This window comes from Telopea speciosissima, chromosome 7 (assembly GCF_018873765.1).
Source record: "Telopea speciosissima isolate NSW1024214 ecotype Mountain lineage chromosome 7, Tspe_v1, whole genome shotgun sequence".
NCBI classification, from domain to species: Eukaryota; Viridiplantae; Streptophyta; class Magnoliopsida; order Proteales; family Proteaceae; genus Telopea; species Telopea speciosissima.
The window spans coordinates 18,933,150-18,952,446 of record NC_057922.1 but is presented as its reverse complement, the minus strand read 5'-3'; the positions used below and the strand labels follow the sequence as shown (position 1 = coordinate 18,952,446).

At 42.1% G+C, this 19,297-nt stretch overlaps 1 protein-coding gene across 2 annotated transcripts in view; it reads right to left on the bottom strand.

Moving 5' to 3' along the window:
• LOC122667665 (protein unc-13 homolog) overlaps positions 1-19,297 on the bottom strand; it is a 142,199-nt gene that overhangs the window by 56,222 nt on the left and 66,680 nt on the right. For both annotated transcript variants that reach the window (XM_043864037.1, XM_043864038.1), the window contains exon 18: positions 15,132-15,203. In XM_043864037.1, coding sequence (XP_043719972.1) covers positions 15,132-15,203 — 72 coding nt within the window. The remainder of the gene's footprint in view (positions 1-15,131; positions 15,204-19,297) is intronic.

The following is a 19,297-nucleotide window of genomic DNA, read 5'->3' as shown; positions in this document are numbered from 1 at the left end:
TAACTCCATTATTCAGCTCACCCGTCCGGATGGATCCTTAGTCAACTCTGTAAAAGACATCAAAGATTTGGCAGTTCAGCACTTCCAGAGCATCTTTTCAAGTCCTCAGGAGATTCTTGCCCCTATCCCAGACCATTTGCTCAACAAGTTTATTGGCCGGGCCTCCCTTGGTTCTTTGAGTTCTATTCCTAAAGAAGAGGAAATTGTGGAAGCTATTCACTCTCTCAAGGTCAATGGTTCCCCGGGTCCGGATGGCTTTAGCATGGGGTTTTTCTTAGCTGCGTGGGATATCATCAAATCTGACCTTGTAGCTGCCATCGAAAGCTTCTTCCTAAACCCTAGTCAAATTACAGGGATCAACAGCACCTTTCTTTGCCTCATCCCCAAAAAGGAAGGTGCTATTGCCATGAATGATTTCAGGCCCATTGCTCTTTGCAATCTTCTTTACAAGTTCATTGCAAAGATTCTTGCTCGTCGGCTCAAAGGTGTTATGGATGTCTTGGTCAGTAACAACCAAACGGCCTTCATCCCTGGCAGGAATATCTCGGACAACATCCTTCTGTGCACTGATTTAGTTCGAGGGTTTGATCGGAAAAATCACTCTCCCTCCTTCCTCTTGAAGATTGACATTCACAAGGCCTTTGACTCCCTGAGGTGGGATTTTATTGCTCAGGTGATGACTAAGATGGGATTCCCTCTGCCTTGTGTAAATTGGATTAGCTCTTGCATTTCTTCCCCCAAGTTCTCGGTTCTGGTCAATGGTCGCCCGGCGGGTTATTTTGGCGCTTCTGTGGGGATTCGCCAAGGCTGCCCTCTATCTCCCTACTTGTTCACCTTGGCATTGGAAGTCCTTTCCAGAGAGATTCAGATTTGCACTGATCAGTAGATTATTATGCCAATGCCCAAGTGTAAAGCCATTAAGCTTACTCATCTGGCCTTTGCAAACGATTTAATGATATTCTCAAGGGCCTCAGTCACCTCTCTTGAGTGTATTTTAAGTTGCCTTCGCATCAACCCTTCAAAGTCTCTTATATTTTTTGCAGGGGTCTCAGAGATGCTCAAAACAGCTCTTCTTGCCAAGTCTGGATTCCTTGAGGGTCAGCTTCCAGTCAAGTACTTGGGGATTCCTCTGATCCCGGCTAGGCTTACTGCTCACCATTATACCCCTATGCTTGATTTGATCAGGAAAAGGCTACAGCTATGGAAAAGCAAACTTCTCTCCTATGCAGGCAGGTTGATCCTTATTAAATCAGTCTTGGAGTCATCTTATATCTATTGGTCTGGGATTTATGGGCTCCCTCAGGCCACCATCAAGTCCTTAGAAGCTCTTATAGCCTCCTTTCTCTGGAAGGGCAATGATTCCTCTAGATTTCTCCATCCCCTAAGCTTGGCCGTTGTGTCTCCCTAAGAAGGAAGGTGGTCTGGGCATCCGAAGAATCAAAGAGGTGAACGCTGCGGGTATCATCAAGCTTATTTGGAAGATTGCTTCTAAGAAGAAAAGCATCTGGGTTGACTGGATTTATTCGGGTCCTCTCCGACATGACTCTATTTGGACGGCTTCCTCTTCCTCTGATGCTTCTTGGATATGGCGCAAAATTCTTGCTAGCCGCCACCATGTGCTCTAGGTCATTCGGTCCCAAGTTGGCGATGGTCTCTCCACTTACCTTTGGCACCCTTTGGGGATTCTTCTCCATCAGCTCACTCCCCGTTCCATTTATGCCATGGGTCTCCATAGGCTCTCATTGGTTGCTGATATCCTTGCTCATGATGGTTGGGCTCCTCCCCCCTCTGGCACTTCCCTTAGCCTTATTTGGAATGACCTCCCCTTTATTCCAAGAAGGCCTGCTGCCCGAGGAGATTGTGTTCTTTGGTTAACTAACAGCTCCGGCCTCTTCTCTTCCAAGGCAGCTTGGAACTTCATTCGTTTGAAAGGCCAACTGGTCCCTTGGCGTAAGCTTCTTTGGTTCAAGCATCACATTCCTCGCCACTGTTTTACAGCTTGGAGGGTCTTCAACAACTGTCTCCCAACCCAGGCTTTTCTTTGAAGCCGTCAGATCCAAGTCTCATCTGCTTGCTGCCTATGCTGGAACAATGCTGAAGACTTGTGTCATCTCTTCTTTGAATGCCCTACCGCTGCTGCTATCTGGAAAGGCATCCTCCTCAAGTGCTGGCCGGTCCGTAGAAGAATTCTCCCCTTCTCTAGAGAGTGGATTTGGATTGATATGACCTTCGCTGGCTCCTCTATTTATGATGCGGTAGGGAAGTTGGCCTTCTGTGCCACTATTAATCATATTTGGATGGAGCGTAATATCAGGAAATGGACCTCCAACTCTCGTTCTTACCAAAAGATTTGGGATTCCATTTCCTTTGAGATTAAAGCAAAGTTATCTCTTGTCCCCCCCCCTCTAGTTGTTTAAACTCCCCAAGGAACAGGCTCATTGTTGACTCTTGGGGTCTCTCTAATGTTTCTCTTGTTTCTTCAGCCTCTCCTAACTAAGGCTATGGCTGGTTGTGTTTTTTCTTTCCCCTAGGGGCCCCTTGTATTTCTTTTTCTTCTATTTGGTAATGAATTTATTTATTCACCCAAAAAAAAAGTATCGGTATGTATCGGTTCGTATTGGGCGATACAATACGATACCAATCGAGACATTCTATTTTCTAAAAAAAAAGATATGTATCGGTATGTACGTATCGGTATTGGCCGATATTGATACATATCGTATCGGTCGATACTTTAAACCATACTCCCTCCCCCTTCTTGCTTTTGCCAAAAAGATGCCCAACGTCAAAGGAGCCCTTAATTTATTACTCTTTCACTTTTGGTAACATCACCTCCAGGGTCTCCTTGCGTCGTTCCAGCCTCTCTCTTGTCCAATCTCGCCTCCAAGCTGATTTGTTCAACCCTGTTTTAGCGGAGGACGAGAAGAAGCTCGCCTCTGAGCTCTCCACCCTTGTCTCCCAAGAAGAGAGTTTTCTCCGCCAAAAGTCTCGGATCAAATGGCTTGAGCTTGGTGACTCCAACTTGGCTTTCTTTCACCCTCCTAAAAAGTTTGTTCCATTTAAGTTTGAAGCCGTCTCCTTCTTCTCCTCCCTTTCTGCCCCTCCCGTTCCTCTCCCCCCCCCCCCTCTCCAGATCTCCTTAATAAATTTGTCCCCCCTTCCCTTCTCGCCTCTCTCCATTCTATCCCCTCTGATGAGGAAATTCTTAAAGCTGTCCTCTCTCAAAAATCCAACCACGCCCCCGGTCCCAATGGGTTCAGTATGGCATTCTTCTCAGCTTACTGGGATATCATTGAAGAGGAACTCATCAAAGCTATCCGTAGCTTCTTCTACAATCCCAGCCAAATCATTAGAGTCAACCAGACTTCTCTTTGTCTCATCCCTAAAAGGATGGTGCTTCTGCTATGTCTGATTTTAGGCTCATCTCTCTTTGCAATCTTGTCTATAAGTTCGTCGCCAAAATTTTGACCAACCGCCTTTGCTTGGTGGTGATGCAATTAAACGTTGGATAAATTACGAATTAGTTTTTTTTTTATTATTTTATTTCCTTTATTTCAGCCGTAGATACAAGTAGAGCTTGAATCAAAGTTGTTTTAGTTTTACAGTCCAATTAGAGTTGAAATTTTTGTTTTAGATTTAGATAGAGTCGATTCTAATTTAGACTTCGACAAGGATTAGGATTTTAATTTCTCTTTAAATATTTCTTGTAACCAGCGTAGTATTCAGTTTTGGATAATGAAATTTTATTTGGTTTAGTTTGATGGCTGCCGTGAGCTGTGCGTGCATCTCCTCCCACTTCTAATTCTTTCTTTGTCTTCTCCTTCACCTTCTTCTTCTTTCTTCTTTTTAACATATTCTAAGACCTCTGTTCTGGCGCTAAAACCTGCAAATCTAAAGAGAACCTTGCTGGTTTATAAATCCTGGTCGATTGGCTCCAAAATCTGGATCGAAGGAAGCACATCTACTGGCGGTTGTAGTCCCTGAATCTTGGCCCCAGATATTTCTCCCTTTGAAAGGTTCGAAGTCTGGTTCAGACTTGGTTCTCTTTACCGCCAGATCTGATTTCAGATCTTAAGATTTGATTGCAAGCAGAATTTTGAGGCTATTTTCTCGTTGGGATCGGCAGACCTTGGCACTGAGATTTTGTTCCAGAAATTGCAAGGAGAATCGTCTTCATATGAAGGAGTTTCCTCTGCTGGAACGACTCAATTTATCGCCTCTCTTTCTATCGTGAAGTTGCAAGGTTGAAGAAGACATAAAAGTCTGTAAAATTGCAAGCAAGGACAACTCAGATTATTTTCATAAAACCCCCCATATTCCCTGATGCTATTCTGTTTATCAGCATTTATTTCTTTAATTCCAGGAATACCCCTCCCATTATCACGTTATTAGCCCATTCACTTGTTTCTCTTTTATTAGTTGATTCTATTAAATTACAGTTCTGCCACTCATCCCTTAAAATCTTCCATTAATTACCAGTCTGCCATTATTCTTGTGAGACTTCATATAGTTACTGTTTTGCCATTCAACTTTGGATTTGAGTGCTTCTTCTCTTGGGTGGGCCCTTAAGCAACCAAATAAGGGTTATTCCAACCCGGGTCTGCATTAGGTGGACTCGTCCCTTGTTAGTCCCAACCAATCGGCCTTCATTTCTAGCAGAAGTAAATCTGATAACATCCTCCTCTGCTCATTTCTTCTCAACTTATAGGGATATCTTTAAAGAGGACCTCATCAAAGCTATCCGTAGCTTCTTCTACAATCCCAGCCAAATCATTAGAGTTAACCAGACTTTTCTTTGTCTCATCCCTAAAAAGGATGGTGCTTCTTCTATGTCTGATTTTAGGCCCATCTCTCTTTGCAATCTTGTCTATAAGTTCATCGCCAAAATTTTGACCAACCGCCTTCAATTGGTGTGATTCAGGTTCCTCCGTCATTTACCATGCTGGCAGCCAACCTCCAGGGGAGATTCAGCGTATTCTTCGGGAAGACAGTGCTGGCTTGCCAGTCCTAAGAAGGTAGTGTTTAGGCTTGTCCCTTCTTCTTTGTTAGGGTTGGGTACTGAGCTGAGTTGAGAGGATTTGCTCCTTTGGGTTGGGGTAATGTGGTACGTCCCCCCCTTATATTCTTTATTCAATTTTTGAATATTAATAAAATTTCAAGGGCGGGCCCTGGTCCCAGGTAATATTCGGGTTTAAAAAAAAAAACCGCCTTCAATTGGTGGTTCCCTCCCTTGTCAGTCCCAATCAATCAGCCTTCATTTCTGGCACAAGTATATCTGACAACATCCTCCTTTGCCAAAAAAGTGTTCGTGGTTGCGACTGTAAATCCCATTCCCCCGCTACCCTCATGAAGATTGACATCCATAAAGCATTTGATTCTCTTTGTAGGGGCTTCCTTCATGCGGTTCTACCTCAAGTGTCCTTCCCCCCTGTTGGATCCACTCCTGCATCTCCACTCCCTCCTTCTCGGTCCTTGTTAAAGGATCCCCCGCCGGTTTCTTCTCCTCTTCAAATCAGCATTCTCTAAGGATGCCCTCTTTCCCCCTTCCTCTTCTCCCTTGCCCTCGAGGTTCTCTCTAGGAGTATTCAGTCCAAAACTGACCAACTCCTAATCTCTCCCATCCCCAAATGTAAACCCCTCAAGCTCACCCATCTAGCTTTTGCTAATGATCTCATGATCTTCTCTAAGGCCTCCCCTCCTCTATATCTTCCATTTTGTCCTCCCTCCATCTCTTCGAGTCCCTCTCGGATCTCCGCATCGATCTTCTGAAATCCCATATCTTCCTCTTAAGAGTCTCTAATGTGGAGTAGGCCACTCTCCTCCACCTAACTGGATTCTCCCTTGGATCCCTCCCTGTCAAGTACCTAGGCCTGCCGTTGATCCCCGCTAGATTAACTGGTCATCACTGTACTCCTATGCTTGATCTCATCCGTAAAAGACTCCAACTCTGGACGGGAAGCTTCTTTCCTATGCTGGGAGGGTTGAGTTGATAAGATCAGTTCTCCAATCCTCCTTTATCTACTGGTGCGGCATCTATGGGATCCCCAAATCCACCATCAAAGCCTTAGAATCTCTCTTTTGCGGTTTCCTCTGGAAAGGTAAGGAATCTCCCAAATTCCTCTGCCCCCTTTAGCTGGGTTGCCACCTGCCTCCCCAAAGCTGAAGATGGCCTGGGTTTGCGCAGAATCTGTGAGTCAAACTTGGCTGGTATTCTCAAATTGCTTTGGAAAATATCCTTTAAGCAGGACTCCATCTAGGTCAATTGGGTTTATTCCCACCACCTCATAAAAGACTCCATTTTGATTGTCCACCAACCTTTAGATTCATCCTGGATTTGGTGTAAAATCCTCCTCTGCCCCTTAGCCCTAAGAGGTACCATTTTCAAGATTGCCAAGGCTTCAACCTCCCTCTGGCTTGATCACTGGCATCCTTTAGGAGTCCTCTTTTTCATTGTAGAAGCCCATTCGGTGTACCCCTCAGGTATTCCTAAACATGCACCTGTTTTTACCCTCATTTCCCATGGGTCTTGGTCCCCCTCCCCTTCCCCCTCCACCTACTATCTCCCAGGTCTAGGCCTCTCCCCCCCCCTGCGCAATCCCTTCACCTTCAGATCGGGTAACCTGGGTCCCCTCCCCCTCGGGCCTTTTTACCTCCCGCTCGGCTTGGGATTATGTTAGACTTCAAGCTCCCATAGTCCCTTAGCGTAACCTTGTATGGTTTAAAGGTCATATCCCTCGCAAGCGCTTTACTGTCTGGAGAGCCTTCACTCATTGGCTCTCCAACCAATCCTATCTCCTTCATCGACAATTGCCTATTTCCCCCTCTTGTATCCTATGTTTGAACGGTCTTGAGGACATCGATCACCTTTTCTTCTCTTGCCCTTTTGCCTCTTCTATTTGGAAAAAAGCCCTTGAATCCTGCTGCCCCGTAGAAGAAGACCCTTAACCTTCTCAAGGGAGTGGCTTTGGTTGGATATGTCCTTCTTTAGCAATACTATTTGTGATATTGTAGGCAAGTTTGTGTTTAGTGCTATTATCTCCCACATTTGGATGGAGAGGAACCTTCGTAGATGGACCTCCAACTCCCGTTCTCTCGAGATGATTTGGAAAGCCATCTATTTTGATGTCAGCTCCAAGCTCCACATGTTACCCCATAGCTCCCTTATTGATTCCCCAAGGAATAAGCGTATTGTTGTCTCCTGGGGCTTACCTGTCTCTCTTCTTCAGCCTCCTGGCCCTTCTCCCTAATTTGAGTCTTTATATCTTCCCCCCTCTTTTCCCCTGTGTATTCCCCTCCCCTTTCTCTCCTTGGTTTGGGGTTTTGGTAATGAACTTTTTATTCACCAAAAAAAAAAAGGTTGAGAAGAGAAAGAGAGAAGGAGAGAAAGAGAGAGAACAAGATCAATGGAGAGAAGAGAACCCCTAGAGCCACGGTAGGATTCTGAATGAATCCTATCATGGCTTAGGCAAAATATTTATACTGCTATTAAACTAAGAGTTCAAATAGGAAACAGTTACATATAGACCCAAAGACACATAACACTAATAATATTACTAAACTAAACCCAAACATACAAAACACAACTGACACACACACATATATATATATATCTTTTTGGGTCAATCCCGTCGAAGGCCCGTAGGCCACTAGGATGGCAGCCCAAGGGGGCAGCCAAGGGGTGAGGGTGTTGTTGGTGGGGGGGGGGGAATAACAAGATTTCAAGAATCCGATGGGGAGGGGGGAGTAATGAACAAGCGACCTCTCCCTTGGACTTAGGCCTGCATCCTACTATAAGCCTAATCTCGACGTAACTAGTAAGGGGGCACTCCCCCTCACGATATACAATTAACACTCCCCCTCAAGCTGGAGTATATATCTCCCCCATACTCAGCTTGAAACAATCACTAAGAAAAGTGTGCCTAAACAACGCCTTAGTGAACATGTTGCCAAGTTGATTGCCTGAGTTGACAAACTGAGTAGAGACCAATTTTTGCATAACAACATTCTTCACAAAATGACAGTCATCCTCAATATGCTTAGTCCTCAAAAAATGGATTCTGGCAATATAAATCACATCTTTGTTATCTCAATATATCTCCACAAGTTTGGTGACTGAGAATCCCAACTCCTAAATAAGAGATTACAGCCACAACGTTTCAATTGTAGTATGGGCCATAGCTCTATATCCGGCCTCTACACTCAATCGAGTCACTGTAATCTGCTTCTTACTCCTCCATATAACAAGATTTCCCCTAACAAACGTAGAATATCTAGTAGTAGATTTACGATCACCATCAACACCAGCCCAGTTAATATCAAAGTAACCCGTAATACCGGTATGACCATGACATCAATAAACAAGACCTTTTTCAGGAGCACCTTTAAGATACCTTAAAATACGACAAACGGCATCCCAGTGGGCCTGTGTAGGATTTTCCATAAACTGACTGACAACACCCACAACAAATAAAATATCAGGTCGAGTAAATAGTTAGGTGGATAAGTCTTCCAACAAGTCGCCTGTACTATTGTTTATTTGAAAACTCTTTATCATCACACGCTCCAAGCTTAAAATGAGGAATGAAGATCCACAGGTGTATCCAGAGACTTAGAGCCCAACATCCCAGTCTGAACGTACTTCCTCTGAGACATACTAACACCCCTAGTATAATGGACAACTTTTTGTTTTTGGTTGAATAAATAATTCTTTACCAAATCTCGAAAATGGGGGGGGGGGGGGGAAGAAGGGGAGGGGGAATACACAGGGAAAAGGAGGGGGGGGGACTATACAAAATCACAAACCGTAGGAAGGGTCGGGAGATTGAAGAAGAGATACAGGTAATCCCCAGGAGACAACAATAAGCATGTTCCATGGGAAGTCATAATAGGTCTATGAAGTAACAAGTGAAGCTTGGAGCTAACACCGAAAAAGATGGCTTTCTAAATCATGTCAAGAGAGTAGGAGTTGGAAGTCTATCTTTAAAGCCATCCATATGTGAGAGATAACAACACAGAACACAAGCTTACCTACTATATCACAAATAAAACTACCGGAGAACGACATATCCATCCAAAGCCACTCCTTACAGAAAGGTAAAGATCTCCTACTACGGGGCCAATAAGAGACTAAAGCTTTTTTTCCAGATTGAGCAGGCAAAGGGGTAAGAGAACAAAAGGTGGTCGATGTCATCAATACTATTCCAACAAAGGATACAGGAGGGGGAGACAAAGAGCTGGCGGTGAAGGAGGAAAGCTTGAGTGGGGAAGCATTGGTTAAAAACTCTCCAAACAGTGAAGTTGATGCTCAGTACAAGATGGCTTCTCAAGCTCCTATGGACAACTTCATTACCTAGAAAATATATGAGTTCCCAAATCTTTCATCTAAAAGTTTCGATAAAAATATACCTTGACATCCTCAATCCCCGAAGAAGCATCACCAAAAATAATGATATCATCTACATATACCACCAGAATAACTACCTTGGACCCACGTCAACAAACAAATACAGAATGATTAGAGAAGCATTATGTGAACCCATAACCACCAATAACCTTATTGAATTTCTCAAACTAAGCACGAGGGGACTGTTTCAACCCATAAATAGCCTTGTAAAGACGGCAAACCTTTTATGCATTCTCTCCCTGAGCAACATACCCAGGAGATTGCTCCATATATACCTCTTCCGCAAGATCACCATAAAGAAAAGCACTTTTTATGCCAAGTTGAAATATAGGCAAGTCAAGATTTACAGCCAACAATATCAAACAACAGTCCTCCCCTAGCATTAGCAGCTATTTGGGCTGCTGCATTTGTAAAATCCGCAATAAATTTAAAATTTTTGGAACTTGTATGATCTCAGGTTCCAGCTCTGTGTCCATGATTGCTTCGATGCTATGGGCTGCATTGGTCAAGGACACAGATGCAATACTTGACACACCTATGGAGGATTCTAAGGATCCTTCCCAACTTGCCCTTCTGGAGTCAGAGGACCCCGATGGAACCCCGCACCGGAGTTACCTGTGTCGGATTTGCTGCCTGGAGGCTATGCAGAAGCTTTCCCTCAATTAGAATTATTATAAGTATGATTTAAATAAATTTATATAATGTTTTGTACGACCAAATAGGGTTAGAAGGGTATTTTAGTAAAATTGCCTCTGTGGGACCCACATCCCCAGTGGGGAATCCAGTTCCAGACAATTACCCGTGTACGGATTACCCCCTTGATGTTGTCTGACGTCATTCTATGGTTAAATTAGTGTAATAGGTACGAAGTTTCCATTAAAATCAAATTAGAAATCAGATTTAAATCTAATTTTGTCTAAATGACCATTTTGCCCTTTAGTGCTTAAGTTATATATATCAAACCCATTCTAAAATAAACACTATTCACAACTCTAAGCCTTAGAAATCAAAAACGAATTTCTCTCTTGGAGAACAAGAAAGAAGAAAAGAGAAGAAGGGAGAAGAGAGGGCTGTTCTTGAAGGCTTGGATCCCATACCTGGAATTAACCTTTGGAACCACCATTAGAGGCTGAGCTGCATAGTGAAGGCTGTTTCCATCTTGTTTTCATTTCTGAATTCAGGTAAGCCATGAACCCATGTTGTTCTCTTCCTCATCTTCTTTTATCTCTGTCCCTAATTGACCTCTCTAAAGAAATCTGCCATTAAACCTTAGCATAGGTGGATTAAATTACCAGAACCCATCTCTGACGTCTCAATTTGAACTTATCAATGGTTCAGACCTGAGATTTAGTTGTGAATTTCATGTTGTTCTTCAAATCACAGCTGAATCTCTTATTCTATTGAACCCTAAAATACTAATTTAGGTTAATTAGCTAAAACCCCCAATTTAATTATGGTTTTAAAAATTAAACTATGAAATCAGGTTGACTCACTTTAAATATACTTCAAAACCTGCAATTAGGGCCATGCATGTTAAGATCTGGCCATTTCAAGCAAAAACCCCCAAATTCGGACACTGAGCCGGATGCTGTTGCAGGCCCAGGGGCGGTTGACCGGCTCCCTAGAAGTCTGCATTCGGCTCCCCCTTTTTGATGCCCCTATGACCTAAACCCTATGGGACTTGGCCTTGGACTGTCTCAGGACCTAATGAGTGATATTTGTATCTTTGTTATAGTGCATTTCTCTGTTCTTATCTGTTTCTTTGGGTCTTGGAGAGTTAATTGCAATAGACTAAGCTACATTTCAGGTAAGGGGATTTTGACTTTAATTTCGGCGTGTTTATGATATTTAATTTTGTTTTGTTATGGTTGCCATGTCATACATCATACTAATAACACTGATCATGTATTTTTGTTAGCTTAAACTTCTTTGCATTAGATGTGCATGATATTAGGTTGCATTTCCATATTGCATTTTGCATTTTTTACTTGATTCTTGGAATTTATTATGATGTTGATGTTGTTAGACAGAATTGTTGTATTATCTATTATGATTCATATGTCATCATGATAGTATGCATTGGGTTAGGATTGGCATGAACCCAGTGCTACGACCCTTACCAACAGGGGTTGAGGTGTTGGATAACCTGTGGGAGGTCCGAGGGGTTAATTCCGGAATGCCATTCACTGTCCCATGTTAGCGTGTGTACTCCGCTGTGGGAACAAACAGTAGGGTTAGTCATTGGGGGTCTGCTAGGGTCCGATGAGTTCATGCCGGAACTGGCGGGTTTTCACCGTAGTAAAGTGGTATTCTTGGGAAGACCGATGAGTTCATTCCGTGACTGGGAATATCATACCTACTACAGTACATGGTACTAAATCTCGTTTCGGTCTGACCGAAATTTTCGAGATACCGAAATTTCGTCGAAATGTGGTATTTTTCACACCTTGTAAAATGCCAAAATGACCTAGATTTCCGAAATTTTCGAAACGAGATTACCGAAATTACCGAGATTTCCAAATTTTCCGAAACGAGATGACCAAAATTTCCGAAATATTCGAAATATTGCACGTGACACTTTTAGTGACTTTTTCAATACTCGCGATATATCGTGAGTCCACGATATTTCGTCGATATCGTCGAAATATGGTATTTTTCCATTTCGAATTGCTATCGTATCTCGGACAGCTCGAGATATACGAAATTTGGCAAAATTTCGCCGAAATTTCGCGAGATTTTGAACTATGCTACAATAGCACTTATACCTCATGAGACTTAGTATTGCTGTTAGGTGCATTCTTAGATCTAGGTCATGCATCATGGACTATTTGCACTTGCTTGTGTGTTTCCCTTTACTGGGCTCGGTGGAGCTCACCCCCGTGGATCCTTATTTTTTTTTTCAGATGATCTTGTTGCTGTTTCTGTGGGAGTCTCCTCTACGTAGGACTCTCCTTCAGCCCTTGGAGTTGATGCTCCTCTAACGGTGGTGCACGATGCTTCGTGCTCGTGCAATGACTGTGCGTTCTCCTAAGATACTGCTAGATTCAGGCTTCTTCCCCTCTTTTACTTATACACTTTTGTATAGTTTATGTACATAAGACCTTTTGTTTTAATTCTTTTGTTTATGGAAGAATCACTGTAACTCTGGTCTTTTGAATATGTATATATATCACTGTTCAGTTTAGTCTCCCTTTATTGCTGCCTTATTTAAGTATTTAATTGCTTCCGCTGCTTTTAATTCTGTATTTGTGGATATAATTGCGAATAAAGTACAACACTTGCGATCCTGGTGGGTTGGTTGGATGTGAGACACATCCAGTCATACTTGACCCTTAGGAACCGGGCCGGAGTATGACAACATTGCCCCCCCTTCCTATCGGGTCTTCTCTAGCATCCTACTCGGCTGACACTGTCACTTGGATCCACTCCCCCAATGGCCTCTTCAGTTCATCTTCAGCTTGGTACTTGGTTAGAGTTTGCGCCACTATTGTTTTCTGGCACAAGATTGTTTTGAAAAGGGTATTGGGTGGCTGCTAACCTTGTTATCGAGGGATCCTCCCCATGGTTCAAGAACTTGGTTTCGGTACAGGTTTCGCCCAGCCAAAAAACCAAGTTGGGCCGAGATCTCGGTGTGTTGGTGTAAATTTTTTTTTTTGAACTCAAAGGCTGGTTTTGGTGGGTTTTAGACCTAGTTTGGGCCTAAAACTTGGTACTCCACCTATTTTAGGCCCAACATTACACTTGTTCTTAAAGAGAAGATTGTTAAAGAAAACAATTCTTATTCAAATTGAATTGGTTTGCTCTGGGACGGAAGGATTCGAACCTCCAAGTAGCGGGACCAAAACCGAGTGTTGGAAAGAATGGAATGAGAGAATGAGATTGACAGAAGGAATCACCGAGAGCGGGGAGGGGAAGTTCTGGCAGTTTAAAGTAGTCGAGAAAGAATTACTAGATAGAATGGCATTGACCAGATACAAATACACGAGAGAATGATTATCACCAAACATAAATACGAGGATCATAACACCAATAGGCTTTTTGAGTGCGAGTATACCCAAGGAATACACATTTGGTAGCATGCGGAAATAATTTATCTAGACCAGGTCAAAGGTTACGAAAAAAACACGCGCAACCAAACACCCGTGGTGGTAAACCAAATAAAGACGCTTACAGAAAAGCCATGAAAAAGTAGATAGATTGTTAAGGACAGCGGATGGCATGCAATTAATCAAGTACCAGGGAATCAAAACAGCATCACTCCAATGAATCTTGGGAACATTTATATGAAATATCAAAGAGCAACTTCCAGCAAATGCCAGTTTTTCCTCTCAGATATACCATTTTGCTGAAGAGTATATTTCCAACTACTTTGATGTATCATCCCAAGATCAAAACAATAGATATAAAATTAACAATATCCAAAATAGATCTCTCTTTAAAGGTAAAATATTTATTTGACGCAGGAGGGTTATAGAAACATAGAGTTTCAACTATAAACCCAGAATTTATAAAAAGAGTACAGGAATCGTTAGGGAAATTAAACAAAAAGTACCAAAAGATTATCAAAAAACCATCCATACGATGTGGAACTTCAAATGTAGACGATAGAGCAAACCAAACATTACAAAAATAGTGGATGGATTTCCAACCCTTCTTGAGATGGCTGGCTAATAAAGGGTTAGGGAGACAGAGGAATCACTTTTACTTGGAGAAAGACCAGTTAGTCAGGCAGGAACGCCTCAGGAGTTGGTTTGAAATAAAAAGAATGATGAGTTATTAAAGAGGTTTCAAATCAGATCCCCCCCCCCCCCCGCAGAAGGTTTGCACTAAATTGAACAAAGGATCAATAAAAATAGAGATAAGCTGCATGCAAAGTTAGGTTTTATGACATGTTATAATCTAATCAATAATAAAAAATGACCAGAACAGCAAAGCCAACTTGAGAGAAAATCAAAGCAAAACTTCATAATCAAGTAATCGACACGTAGATGAAATCTGACCAGCAGAATATACTCTAAATTCATACACTAACTCCAACTTTGACTCAACAAAAGTTTTTTTTTTTTATAAATGAACGAATAAAAAATGACACTAAATTTGTGGACTACCAGATCCATTTGTCAGGCTAAGATTGATATTAGAAGACCAAAACCCATTTACACTAACCCATACAGACACGTTGCAGGTCTCAAAATAACAAACCCTCCCACCCCTTCTCTGCCATTAATATCTTCAAAATTCCAAATCGATTTCCACCACAAACCATGATTCCCATTAACTAAACAAAGCAAAGAAATCCAATCTTAACTTTCCTGTTTGGTATCAGATTTAATTTTTAGTAAGTTTTAACACTGTTTGCCACCTTTTGTAATGGCTCCCCAAGGAACAGGCTTATTGTTGTCTCCTGGGGTCTCTCCTCCATCTCTCTCCAAGCCTCCCCTGTTTGAGGCTTTGGCCCATCTTTTCTGTTTCCTCTTTCGCTCACTAAGGGAGCTGCTGTAGCTTTCTCTCTTTTGTAATGAATTTTTTATTCACCCAAAAAAAACACTGCTTGCCACCGACTGTCTGACTCTGCCCATGCAGCACTCTTGGAGAGTAAAAGAACATATGCATATTGAGGATGAGAAAGTAGTGGCACAAAAATGCAAGGCCAAGCTCTTAAAAATAATAGTAAAGAGGAAAACTCCTAAACATATGATAACACAATTTGAAGGATTTTTGCTAATACCTCTTCCACAATCCTGAAAACTTCAACAATTGAACTTCCATGTCGTTGCTGAGCTGATATGGGATCCCATCGCTGTAAAAAGGTTTAGGCAAGCATTAACTTATAGTTTCATGGGAGAGATACAAGAAAGGAAAGCAAGATCATTAAGCAACATATGGCCTGCATGTAAACCTAACTACAATAACCTTAAACTTAGAAGTTGTAGCTTACCACAAATCTCCATACCAGGATTAATAGCTTGAAATAAAGCAAAGCAATTAGACTTAATCCTTAGCTTACTCGAACTAACACAATGTAATCTCTATCAACAAAAAACATAGCTAGGATTCTCCCCCCACCCCCACCTCGGCATGAAGGGGTGGGAGTGTTGAGGATAGATGTAGCTTGTCGAACTCAACGACATTAGTTGCATAAAACACACCCTCTTTCTCACACACAATTTTGATGATTGTATTGATAGAATTAACAGGATATGCTTATCTATGTTAGATCCTTCGAAAAATATAGTGGTAAGCAGCAATTACACTCTCTGTCTTTCTCATTTTTGTACTTGTCCCTATATGGAAGATTTTGAAATGTCACTTCTATTTGAAGAAAGATACACTCTTGTAATATTCAGTAAACCAATTTTGTGTTGAATTAACCTTTACTTTCTTCACACCTTTCTTGGCTGTTTGGCTAGGATCAAGTGTATTATCTGCTCTTAACCTCTACTTTCTTCACAAGATTTCTTACGCTCAATCCAAGGCAGCAATAGTTAGGAGGAGGAATATATTGGTGACAAGTCACACATGCAAATTCTGACAATTAAAAGAGAGACTAATGGCAACAAGCTTACAACAATTAATACAAAGTTGGGTTGATGACTAAAAGGTACGCCTTTCTTTTCCAGATTTGACAAAGTCGTCTGTTAGACTCATTCAATGGACTGTCAGAAGATTTTTCTTCTAGGTAATCAAGCCCATTTAATTGTTCTACAGTGGCGAATTTGAGTTGGTTTTTCTATTAACTATGCATAAAAAAGTCTAACCATCAAAAAACTAAAAGTTGTATATATTCCTTCAATATTTCATACTTGAAAGAAAGATGACTAAAAAAGGCTGATGAGAATCATAGGTTGGTGCAACAACACAAAGCTTGGTTTGGAAGGTTAATCAAACAATGACACAGATTGGTTACAAGAGAAACAGTGTGACTATCCACTCCATTCGAAAAATCATGGAATCACTGTAATCATGTGTTTAAATGGATGCTATTCTCAAGGATGGTGAGAACCAAAAGACAATTTAACTATTTTTTGCTTATGGATGAGGGGGTGGGAACTGGGAAATCAAATCATCCAATTGGGGGTTCCAATGAGGAGAGAAAGTGTATGGGGTCAACGGCGATGTGAAAGGGCTTGCACAAAAATCTGCACACTGGTGTCGTGGCAATCTTTTTCCTTTTTTTTTATTGATAGATTTCCTAATAGATTGTTTTGGGAAGGTAATACATAATAAGGACCCACAGTTTCATTGTTATTTTCTTTTTCCATTTTCTTTAGGCTATCATTTTAATAAACCAGCCTGAATAGATTATTCATGTTATTGACCACAAATAGTATGAGTAAGGAAATGGAAGAGATCCCAATCTGACGGCTTGATATGGGACAGATTTTGATCTACTGGTTAATATGGCCCATATCGAGCTGTCATATTGGGATCTCTTCCATTCCATTATTGGGCCCATAACCCGCAGGCCAATCAGACCCATCATAACTGATTGATCTGCATCAACCCAGTTTAAATTTGGGCCAGGTTTTAGTATAGGTTTCGGTTGGACCTCGGAGCCTCGAGAAGAACGACCGAGATTGGGAAGAACTGCGGTGCCTCCGGTGGTAGGAGCGAGAAAGAGAAGAGCATGCTGGCGGGACAAGAGGAAGGCTGGGATCCATGGAAGAAGGGGGTTGGTCTGAAACCAGAGGGGAAGAAATCGAAGTGGAGTCGCCGGGTAAAGAGGATGAAGTGATTGGCTGGTTAGAAGAGATTGTCGGGTTAGGAAAGCAAACCCGAGAACCCAAAGGACTAAGCCTGGGACCAGAATGATGGGGTTCACGTGAAAAGGTTTCAAAAGAGGGTGGGCTAGAAACAGTGGGGACCACATGGGTTAGGATAGATGGGTTAGTAAGGACCGTAGGAGAGGATGGGGGCCCCACAGGCGAAAGAAGATTAAAAGAAGAAAAGTCTAGAGGAGTGACAGAGTTAGGGGAAGTACCAGAGACGGGTCACAAAGAGGAAGGTTAAGACTACGATAGCGTCAAAGGAGAACGAACCACAGAGGGTTGCAGGCATTCCGACAGCAACGTCAAAGGAGATCGAACCACAAAAGATTCCCTGCCGGCGATGACAGTAGAAGATGCCCTTCGAGATCGAATTCTTTGAGTAACGAGAACTTGAAACTCCTCAGGGCAGGCAATGGAGTCTGTCACATCATCAGAGGCCAATACTGCAAACCTATTCCGACCAACAGGTAAGGACCGGAGGTCTTGGGAGTGACCCTTTGAAGCAGCTGAAGCATGGACCTCTTTCCGGCGGTGGTTCCGACGCTGATGCCTGGTCCTCGATCTACCTCGAGAGGGACAGTGGTCCTCAGTCTGGCAGTTGGGAGTGATGTGGGTAGCCTCCCTAGCAGAACCACTAGCAGCCAGAGGAGGATCATTGCCGGTGATATTAGCCAAATCAGATTCAGGGGCAACTTTTGGATAGCAGAGACTGGAATCATGGCCAAAGGTCTTGCACACAAGACAATGTGGAGGCTTCCAGTCATAATGGACTTCCTGTTCAAAGGAGTAATCATCACCTTCTTTCACTCTGAGTAATCTTATCTGTAAGACCAGAATCTTTTCCTCCCATCCAAACCCATCATTTGCAGATGGACCTATTCAATCTGCATCAACTTGTCCATGATAGAACAAGTATGAATGATGTTGAGAATAAATTCTTCCTATATAGGACACTGCTATAGTTTCTCATTATGTTTAGGTATTCAACACCACTAAGTTTTTATATTGTTAGAATAAGTAGTTCTACCCGATAGGGGTAATTTTGTCATCTTTTATATTTGTTCTCCCTTAGCCTATTCTTATTTGGGTATTCCTAACATGAATAGGCAAGGGTAGCTTTCCTAATTCTAGAATGATGGTTGTAACTCTTTGATTATAAATAAAGGAGCTTGGTGATCCATATTGATCACTCAAGCATTCAGTTCTAAGGCTGTTTACATGGTATCAGAGCAGACTGATCTAGAAGAGCAGCTTTCTCGTTTTTTTTTAGGTTTTCTATTCTTCACTCTTCTTGGTTTCTGGTTTTTTTATTCTCCACCACTCTTGGTCTCTTTCTCTCATGCAGGGCAGCAACTATGAGTTTATCTAATGAAGATTTAGCTGCTGCCCTCAATGTCACCTCATTGAAGATCAAATATTCTTGGTGTGATCAGAATCTGCCACAGGTTTCCTCCAACCTTGGGGATCGAGCTGCTACTTCAACTCAAGCTTAATTTCTGTTTTTTTTGGAGATTGATTCCTGCCATTATTGTCTACACCCTTCCCGGATTGAAGACTGCAGATTTGAATCAACACAAATTCAGATTCAACCCTGCGATTTCTGTCATTCAAGGTTTTTTTTTAAATTTTCATAAATTTAAGGCTTTTTATTGGCTCATCAAAAGGAGATAATTTTTGGAGGACATCTTCCCTACCACTAGAGGGAAACTCGACCTCAGTTTCAGCCTATTCTGGCAGCTGAAAATTCTGCAATCTCAAAACCCAAGATTCTACTCGATTCTGACATTTGCCCTACTAGGGTTTTTTATTTATTCATCAGAAGTTGCTGATTTTTGAGGACTTATTACATACTACCTGAAGAGAATTTGATCCAAGTTTGAGCTTATTCTGACGGTTCCATTTGTGGGAATTTCAAAACCCGTGTCTTCTACACTTTCGACATCATGTCTGATCTTACTTCAACTAACTCAGATGGATCTGCTCGTCAAGAGTACCTTCCTTTTGCTTCTCCCACTAAACTAGATGGGACTAATTATTTGATGTGGTCAAGGTCTACTTACCTTACTATTGCTGGCCATGGCTACACAGGACACCTTACAGGCATAGTTCGAAAACTCGTTTCGTT